General features: G+C 41.7%; 2 protein-coding genes across 3 annotated transcripts in view; one reads left to right on the top strand and one right to left on the bottom strand.

Annotated features, from left to right (window-relative positions):
- The window catches only part of Dctn5 (dynactin subunit 5), a 14,886-nt gene extending 7,708 nt beyond the window's left edge, over positions 1–7,178 (bottom strand). The window contains exons 1-4 of the mRNA XM_010623464.3: positions 7,025–7,178; positions 6,184–6,252; positions 4,426–4,544; positions 2,018–2,129 (exon numbers count right to left, since the gene is read on the bottom strand). Of these exons, the coding sequence (XP_010621766.1) occupies positions 2,018–2,129; positions 4,426–4,544; positions 6,184–6,252; positions 7,025–7,072 (348 nt within the window). The 5' untranslated portion in view covers positions 7,073–7,178. The remainder of the gene's footprint in view (positions 1–2,017; positions 2,130–4,425; positions 4,545–6,183; positions 6,253–7,024) is intronic.
- Positions 7,179–7,258: 80 nt separating this feature from the next.
- The window catches only part of Palb2 (partner and localizer of BRCA2), a 25,202-nt gene continuing 22,556 nt past the window's right edge, over positions 7,259–9,904 (top strand). For both annotated transcript variants that reach the window (XM_010623462.3, XM_010623463.3), the window contains exons 1-3: positions 7,259–7,480; positions 9,358–9,417; positions 9,536–9,635. In XM_010623462.3, the coding sequence (XP_010621764.1) occupies positions 7,433–7,480; positions 9,358–9,417; positions 9,536–9,635 (208 nt within the window). In that variant the 5' untranslated portion in view covers positions 7,259–7,432. The remainder of the gene's footprint in view (positions 7,481–9,357; positions 9,418–9,535; positions 9,636–9,904) is intronic.

Consider the following 9,904-nt stretch of genomic DNA (forward strand, 5'->3'; position numbering starts at 1 on the left):
AGGAAAAAAAAAAAAAAAAAAAAAGTTCTGTTTTGTTTTGTTTTTTTTGAGACAGGGTCACACTATGTAGTTGAGACTGACCTGGAACTATGTAGCCCTTGCTGGTCTCAAATTCACAGCAATCCTCCTGCCTCTGCCTCCTGAGTGATGGGATTAATGTGTGATATTAAACATATTTACAGGGAACAGTGTGACATCTCAGTACATGTGTAGAATATGTACTGATCAAATCAGGGTAATTAGCATTTCCTTATCATTTCATATGTTTATGCCTTCAAGCTCCTCTTCTTGTTCTTTATAACATATGTAACAAGTCATTATAAACTGGGTGTGACAGTGCATACCTGTAGTCCTAACACTTGGGAGGCTTAGGCAGGAGGGTTGTTATGAGTTTGAAGCCAGCCTGGGCTCCACAGTGAGTTCAAGGCCAGCTTGAACTACATAGTGAGACCTTGTCTCAAAACCAAATAACAACAAAAATCCCACTGCAAAGTCATTATGAACTAGTCACCCTAGAACTTACCCTTTCTAATCATACTTCAGTACCCATCATCCAACCTCCCCCTTCACTTTCCCACACTAGCAATCACTATTCTCTCTGCTACTCTGAGATCAACTTTTCAATCTTCTGCCTTTCTTCAACACCAGGCTAAACCAGAGACTTTCTGTCTCTACGGCACACTATGGGATTCCTCTGAGGCAAGAGTAACTGACAGAACTGCTGCCCTTAGTTCTGTATGGCTATGGCAGCAGCACAGTTCTCCCTGCACTGTCTACCTCTGCTGAGCCCTCACAGCTCCTCAGCCAGGAACTACACGGTCCTAGGGCAGTGGTGGCGAACCTATGGCATATGTGTTATCATTTTTCTTCTAAGACAAAAGATGTTAACGTATGAGTTAGTTTTTCTAAACTAAAACCTCAGCACTCTGGTTTAATTGAGGTGTTGGCATTCTGTGATAAGTAAGTGGGTTTTGGTTGCAGTTTGGCACTCGGTCTCTGAAAGGTTTGCTATCCCTGCTCTAGGATCTGAGTCTCAGTCAGGGCAGAGAGCTGACTCTGTGCTAGTGGGAATGACCAGTAAAGACACATACAGAGGATCTTGGCTCTTTCTAGACTCCAGTCTGAGGTGTACACCTAAACAGAAACAGGTAGGCAGATCAGCTCTAGTCATTAACATTCTCACCTGTTATGTTCTGAGAAACCTACCAGAAATTAAGCTCTTCCTCAATGAAATAGCAAGAAACGCAAATCTCAGTTAGGTAAAACAAACTATGTTTTGGTTTTGTTCTTGCTGTTTTTAGACAGGGTCTTACTCTGCAGTTCAGGCTGGCCTTGAACTCATGGTGATCCTTCTGCCTCAGTCTCCAGAGTGCACCACCACACACCCAGCAGGTGAAACAAATGGATGCTTATGCTTCTATGGACCAAGGTCCTACCAGTGCCGCAAAGAACCTACTTCTACCTGCATGCCTTGCAGTTCCCCTAATATTTCATCCTTTTGACAACTCTGAACCTTACACTCAAGCCAGTCACTTACTGGAAATGCCCAAGCTCCCCTTGACTATTCTGCCAATTTCCACTTGCCTTTTAGATGCCCTTGCCTCTTAGACTGTACGCTCCTTTAGGTAAGGAGGCACTTAGGCTGTGAGCAGCACAGCTAATCATACTGCCTGAATTTAAATCCTAGCTCTACTATCTGCTAGCTTTGTCAAATCCCTTAAAACCTATTCTTGTCTGCAAACAGGGATAACAATGCCTAACATCCTTAAATAAAGAAATGGAAGGGAAAGAGTTTAACCTCATATAAAAGAGGTTCTATACAGCTAGCCACTGTCACTGTTATTAACACCGAGAAAAAAAACTCCAAATCCTACGAGAGAGACCCAACCTCAGGAAGACCAGCAGAAACTACTCTTACCCTGCCTAGGTGGGGAACCGAAGTTCCACTGATGGAAGGCATGAGGGATGAAAGGCAGAGGAAACCTGGCTGCTCAGTCAGCAGAGGCACCATACTCACAATCACACAGTTCTTGCCAACGTGAACGTAAGAACCAATCTGAGCGGCGTTGACCACGCAGTCTTCCTCAATAAAAACATGGTCCCCAATATGTAAAGGAAAGAATGCAACGCTAGAGAAGGAACAGATGAACAACAAAAAAGGTCAACGTTTATAGAACTATAGATCATAATCTCAACAAGTTCATCTTGTCTTTTTTTTGTTTGTTTTGTTTTCTGAGACAGGTCTCACTCTATAGTTCAGGCTGGCCTTGAATTCACTGTTAGCCCAGGCTGGCCTCAAACTCATAGTAATCCTCCCGCCTCAGCCTCCAGAGTGCTGGGACTACAGGTGCATGTCACCATGCCCAGCTTTCATCTCCTCTTAATTGTTGATAGCAAGGAAAAGATCCTTAGGCTATAGAAATCCTAGTAATTTTTTGGTCCATAATCAAAACTTTATTGAAAAACTGATACCATTAGGAAATCACTGTTGTATACCTTACAGAATCATACATAAATGCATTATCTCAGTAGATTAACTAGAATTAGTTAAAAGCTAATTAATCTAGCTAATTTAATTAATGAATTAAAGCTTTCTGTGCGAAAACACATATTCAGAAAGCTGTATAGATCATTAGTGTTGCTTTCTTTTAAATGAATGACTTGCTGTGAGTGTGGCTTTCCTCTCTTTGGCTGGCACAACACTGTGGATCAACCCATACAAAGAACCACTGTCTGAGCAAAAATCATGATGATCCAAAAAAAAAAAAATCATGGTGATCACACAGCAGTGTAGACATTTTACATCCATAAAATAATAATCCGGACTTTGAACTAGCTGTTTCTATGCTTTTTCTTTTTCTCCTCGAAAGGATATAGTAGATCTAGCCAAAGCCACCACGATCCTCCCACAACCCCAGCCTAACAGGTCAAAATCAGAAATACTGGAAAAAAGAAATATACAAAAGGAAAAAGCAGGGCAGAAGGAGTAAAATCCTCAAAGCTAAATGAGAAGGCACCAAATAAAAATGAATAGATGTTTGCTCATTTCTGTGCCTTTGATAGTACTCACACATCACCTTTTTAGTAATCTGCCGTGTTTCAGGGTACTGACTTCAGGTTCATGGGCTGTAACTTTTGGCACCCAACATTCTTATAATTTCTTCATTTACCATATTTATTGAGTACTTATTATGGTCCAGGCCCAATGCTGTAGAGTGGACCCTTGACTTAGGAACTCAATTCATTAATGAGGGCTGGTTGTAACCCAAGTGGATCAACTGAAGGCTCAGGCTTCTCTACACAGCCTTCAAAGTCTGTCTCCTATATATATAGGCATATCCCAGTGTTCTTAGAGAGAAACACTTGCCCAGGATTTCTCAGTTAACCCCATACAGGAAAGGATGTTGCAATAATGTTCCTTCCAGAACTCTTTAAGGGTTAAATCTGTATCTGAGACCATCTGGAAGCATAAGTGGCTGGCATTCGGGTCATAAGTCAAGACATTTTTTGTAAGTTAAAACTAAAATTCCAGTCGTAATCCAAGTTATTCGTATGTCAGGTCAGTTGTAACTCAAGGGCCCAGTGTATCACCTACGACAGAGCTATTGTATCGTGATACATAATAGCTGTTCATGTAATTTTTCCCCCACTAGATTTTGAGAACTTTGAGTCAGGAACTCTATACTATCCATATTTGTATGCCAAGTTTATAACCAGTAGCTGTTATAAGGTGTTTTATAAACATACACTGTACTTGTACCGACGTAATGAATGAAATGCAGGTGGTGCCGTAGGTGCAAACCAGGAGGGGAGTTAGCAAAGGGGACATACCACAGCGGACAAACTGGTCTGTTTTCCTGTGTTCTTGCCTTTGTTGTTTGTTTCTGACAGGGCCTCATTTGGAGCAATCCTCAAGCTCCACCCCAAGCCCCAAGTGCTGGAATTACAAGTGTGCACCACCACAAGACCCTTTTAGTTAGCTATTTATATCAGGAGTGGGTACTTAACTGAAGCTTAGCCAATTAGATTCTCTCTCCCACGATACAGAATACAGGACCCAGTATAATATTGGAGACAGAGGGATGGAGAGAATAAGTATCTTCATTGTGGCTAGCTGTCCAGTTCTAAGTTCTAGTGCCTTGTGAGGCCTGGTTTCTTTTTTCACCCTTAGATTCTACCAAATATGCCTGTGTATGTTAAATCAGACACTCTTTTGTTTTTGCCATCTTAAGTGGATTTTGTTTCTGGGAACCAACCACCAACCAGATTAAGACAACTACCATCATGGTCATGTTCATTATGGGGAACTCGTACTCAGTGCCACAACAGGATGGAGCTACTTGTTATCCCAAATCTCAGCACATGGACAATACTACTAGTAGCAGCATCTTGCTCAAGACTGGAACAAGAAATTAAATTACGTACCCTTTGCTGAATTTCTTGAATGGTGGTCTTATAACACTACGACTTTTCACAACACAGTGGCGTCCAACTCTTACATTGGCCAGATCCCCTCGGATTATACAATCATTCATTACAATGGTCTATAAAACAAAGCACATTTTTAAAACTTACCTACATAACCCAAAACATAATACATTGAGTATTATGTTATGATCTATTGCATCAAATGTTCTGCCAAAAGGGATAAAGTAAAGGGAGAGCTGCTCTTATGGCTGCAAATTGACACTGGAGATGTTCTACTACATTAGCACCTTTGCCCTTAATATTCCATGAACAGAACTCAATGAATGAAAATTTAGTGAGAATGCCTGTTACAGAATTAGTTTATGTCTCTTTAGTCTTTCAGATCCCCTTCACCAAGTGTTGTGGCTATTTGCTTTTATTAACAGAGTGTATCACACTGGTTGATTGTCATATGTTGAAGAATCACTGACTTGCTGGGATAAATCCCATGTGGCCACTATGTATGCTCTTTAGATCCTCCTCTCTATATGCTCTCAATTTAGATTGCTAGTATCACACTGAAGGTTTTTACATCTGTATACAGAATGGATAGTGGTCTATAGTTTTCTTATTCTCTTTTTTCTTTTCTTTTTTTTTTTTTTTTTTAAATCTAACACTACTGTCTCCAACTTTACGCTCCCAGAGGTGGATCCACTCAAGTTCTGGTTCATGTCCCACTTCTGGACTCAGATTAAATACTACATTGTGTGGAATAAGATCTGGCTTCCCTAGAGATTGGGTAGAGGGACTGAAAAACACACCAAGAAATCTAGGTGGATCGATGCTCCATGTTGGTAAAGAGAAGGCATTCTCGAAATATGTGTTGAATAAGTGAATGGGATTTTTAAAGAGCATATATTTGGATTTGCAACTGCAAAAGTAAGCAATAGAGCAGATCATGAGGAATGGTATACATTGAACATAACTGCTTACTTTTTTTGCCCTATAGAGTATCAGGAATCAATAAAATGTTTTACATAGGTTAGCAGAAGAACTGAATTTTCATTTTAGAATATTACTCTAGATACAGTCTAGACTCTAAATGGAGAGGCTAGAGATGAGACTGGAGGGAAAGTAATTCTTTAAATGTGTATATTGGATCAAGGTAAAAATAGATAATGGGCCGTATCTATGACAATAGAATGGAAATGAGAAATAAATGATTAAGCTTCAGTATTCACCTATTATAGGGAAGTGAAGGAGATAAAGGCTATATTAAAAAAAAAAAAAGGTCATGTTAAACAACTCTATGTAGATACAATCTACCAAACTCAGGAATTTAAAAACTTGACAGGATAGTAATGTCACTTCTACAATATATAAATGTCATGAAGGAAAAAGGGTAAAGAGAAAGAATACTTATTAACTGAAAGAGACTTAAGGGGCTACCAACCAAATACTATGTGTGTGCACGACTTTTTTGGGATTCTGATTTGAACAAATCAACTGCTAGGATGATAGGAATGTGCCACCACACCCAGCTTGTACGGTAATTTTGGTTCTAAGGGCCACTGAATTTTGTTCTGGCATAAAAATGAAAATTATTATCTGTTACTTCCTTTTATTGCTGTTTTTGCATTCAATAAATCCAATTTGGAGAAAAAAGAGAGTTGGACTTGTACACCAATAAATAGCAGACACATTTTATCTACCCTGCTAATGTGACAATTAGTGGAAAGCAAGCAAAGGCATCCTGGAGCTCTCCTTGTAGCTTACCTTGCCATTGAGAACAATGTTCTGGCTTCCACACAACACTGACTGGCGACTAACTTTATTCCCAGATGCCTAAAAAGAAATAACAGAAAACTGAGTGGATTTCTGGGCGAAGGTTTCCACAAAGAAAGCTTGAAATGGAGAGAAAAGAACTTCAAATGACATGAGGTCTAAAACGGATTTTTAAAAGCAGGGATGCAAACTAAAGATTCAGGAATGGTTTCAGAATTTGTGGTAAGTCTATAGTTTAGTGGCATGAGGCGGAGATGTGGATTCAAGTACCAGTTCCAGTTTTCAATTTAAAGCCCTAAATGGATAATAATGGTACCATTATTAAAAAGTTGCGAGACTGCAAAGAATAAACAAAATAATAGTTTAATTGGGCCACTTGCTGTTTCCAGCATTTCATCACACATTTCAAGAGCTGAATATATAAAGAACTTGATAGTTTTCAGCACATGTTAAGAGATCACGAAACATTAATTTTAAAAAAAGTTAAAATATGTTGGGGATGTGGCTCAGTAGCATTGCGCCTGCCTGGCCAAGTACAAGGTCCGGGGGGAAAAAAAAAAGGGATAAAATAGGCCCGAAGCCTGAAGCTGTATTTAACATTAGCATAGCTAGTGCTTTCCTGGCCTCCAGAAGACACCTTATCTCTATGAGAAAGTCGGAAATATGCCGCACAGACTAAACAACAAAATCAGAGGATGCTGAAGCGCCTCTAGCTAATTCCCGATGAACTGCCAAAGGGACTCGGAGTGGGTGGGGCAGGGACAGACCGGGGCTTCAGGCCTCAAAAGGACGCCAGCTTGGGAGACGAAGGGCGGATTCAGAACACACGCACCGTCTCGATGTACTCCGACTTGTTGTAGAGTAGCTCGCCCAACTCCATGGCCACCGCCTCCTTTCTGCACCTCAGGATCCTGTCAAGGACCGGCTCGCGGAGAATCCGGTTACTTCCGGCTGCGCCTCCACTTCCGCTGCCGGTGGCCTAGGCTCTAATCGACCACTCGGCTCTCCGCTAGGTGGCCCTGCGCCCTCGGTAGGCTGTCCCCGGCTGCGCGTGCGCAGGCCGAGCGGCGGCTTTAATTGGCCCGGGGAGATGGCGCGCCTAGCCTGTGTGTGCTGTCTGGTAGCGTTCTGAGGGGACCCCGCGTCCAGGGTGCTGCGTGGACCCAAGTTCCCGCTAGGTCTCTGTGTCCGCGGGTCCAGGGCTGGCGACGGCTGCTCTTTCCGTTCGGCCTCCATCCCGATGGACGAGCCTCCCTGGAAGCCCCTCAGCTGTGAGGAGAAGGAAAAGGTGCCCGGGGTGCGGAAAGGGCTGACTTGGGGTCACCCCGCTTCCAGACCGGAGGCCTGGCTTTCTCTTTGCGCGGCCCGAGGCAGCGGTCTCCTCAGATCTGCCTTCTCAGTCTGAGTGGACACAGGGAGTGGAAGTGTGGGAGATTGGCGCGTCACTCACGTGGTGGCGCTTAGAAAACATTTTCGTTACAGTAGCAATGCATAAAAACAGTGCAAAACGTTGTGAGCGGAGCTTAAATGCCCTTCGACATCCTTCTTAGTCTCTCCTTTCTCCCCATCCCACAAGCTCAGTCTTGACTTCACCCAGCCAAGTAAATCTTTTCAGTCTGGTACTTGGGGATCTTCTGTGTCTGTGTGTTGGGGCAGGAAGCAGAGTATCCCTGACACCCAAAAAATACTATGTATTTGTTGAATAGGGTAAAGTTCATAAATAGAATGATCGGAATGGTATTGCAACTTTCTTTTTTCTCTGTTTAACAGCCACATTAGGACATCATTACCGTTTTTAAAAACATTCCCTATTGTATTATGTAGCTTGGAAGTGTCCCTGTTTCTTTAGATGTTAATCGACTGATGATAGACTTTTAGTTTGTTTCCAGGCTGTTGTGCTGTTACATGGAATTTTTATTGTGCTTGCCGGACTGTCATTCAAATTAACTTGTCAATCTTCTAGCTTATCTGGTGGTAGAGTGAAAAGATCATTTCCGATGCACACGGTAATTCCTAGATATTGATAAGGCCACGAGGAGTGAACTAGGCTAGAGACACAGAACACAGACTGCTGCTAGTCAACTGCTAGGGTTTGAATTGTGCCATTTATAAACTGCATGGTATTGGAAGCATGAGTCCTCCTAACAGGTTCCTAGAAAGCAGAAGAAAAACAAAAATGGGTGGCTTTGCTGCTGAAATCATCCTTTGAGCCACAGAAGCCAGAGAGACAAAAGAAACCTAAACTTTCAGAAAATAGTAATTTGACTTAACCTAGTCCTAGTAAGTCTGTGCTGAATACCTACAGTGTGCCTGGCTGGAAATTCAGCAGTGAAAGCTATTTCACTGGTCTTTGGAGTGGTCCTCACATACACTTAGCCCATCCCACCATGGAGCTCTTTCATGTTTCTGGTTTCCATCCCCCAATCTCCCTAAAGCTAGCTCCTTCCTTTCTTAGGTCTAGGCTCCAATGACAGTTCTCACAAATGCCTCTAGGACCACTCTGCTTGGCAGTCCATTCAGGAGCCTAGTCATATCCCCTGTTTATCTAAGTGTTTGTTATCATGCAAAGTCTGTTTTCTTGTGTATTATCCATATCTTTCGCTATATTCAATTTATCATCATCACCTTGTATCTTTAGTGTCTGGAACAAATGATACAGTAGCTGACATTAGTGGATATCAGATACTCTTCTAAGGCTAGAGATAACCATTGACTGACATTTGTTGAATGAAGGTGACAACTGCTATCTTCATGGTTTTCACAGTGATGGGGAAGAACAGGGAAGTAACAGACAGTACACTGTGGTACAGTAAAAAACTGTGATAAGGGAAGCACAGAGGAGGGACGGAGAGTCTAACCTGGATTTGAAGAACAACCTAGAATTCTGTCCCCAGGGAAATAAACATCTTATACTAGGGCTTGAGGGACAGGAATTGGCAGAGGGAAGAAACGTTCCAGATGACAGGAATAGTTTGTGCAGGGGCCCTGAGAGTGAAAGCTTGGTGTTTTGTGAGAACTGGAATAGGTCTGTGTGGGCCAGTTCCTCTCCTGGAGGCTGAGGATCCCTGCTAAACACTCACTGTGCGCTCCTGATAGACAATGTACTGCTTCCCTCTGACTCCACCTTTCCACTACTCAACAAGATTGGTGTTTTTCTTCTTCTAGTTGAAGAAAAAATTAGCATTTTTGAAAAGGGAATACAGCAAGACACTGGCCCGCCTTCAGGTAAGTGGATTGAATTCTCTCAAATTTAGGTATTGTACAGACAATTTTAAAAACAATTTCTGACAGTAATAAAGCTGTAAAGGAAGTTTCGTTCTTGAACTTCTTTTGTTTTCTCTAGCGTGCCCAAAGAGCTGAGAAGGTTAAGAATTCTGTTAAGAAAACAGTGGAACAGAATGACTCACCCCAGCATGAAATCTCACTACAGCTAAACCACTCAGGTGAATTGAGTATAATCACTTATACTTCTTTTTTCATTCATATTTCAGGTACATTTATTTACCTGTTATTAAGCAATAAATTTTAAATTTAACATAAAATTCATATAGCATAAAATTAAAGCAACAAACTATACCTTCATTTGGGTTGTTTATTTAGTTGCTCATTTTTCTTCAACTTTTAGAAACTATATTTAGGGCCAGGGATTTAGCTCAGTGGTTCTGTTGCCTGCCTCGCTAGCACAAGATCCTGAGTTCAATCCCCATTACAA

Source organism: Fukomys damarensis, unplaced genomic scaffold, assembly GCF_012274545.1.
Source record: "Fukomys damarensis isolate Sample0158 unplaced genomic scaffold, DMR_v1.0_HiC HiC_scaffold_34, whole genome shotgun sequence".
NCBI lineage: Eukaryota > Metazoa > Chordata > Mammalia > Rodentia > Bathyergidae > Fukomys > Fukomys damarensis.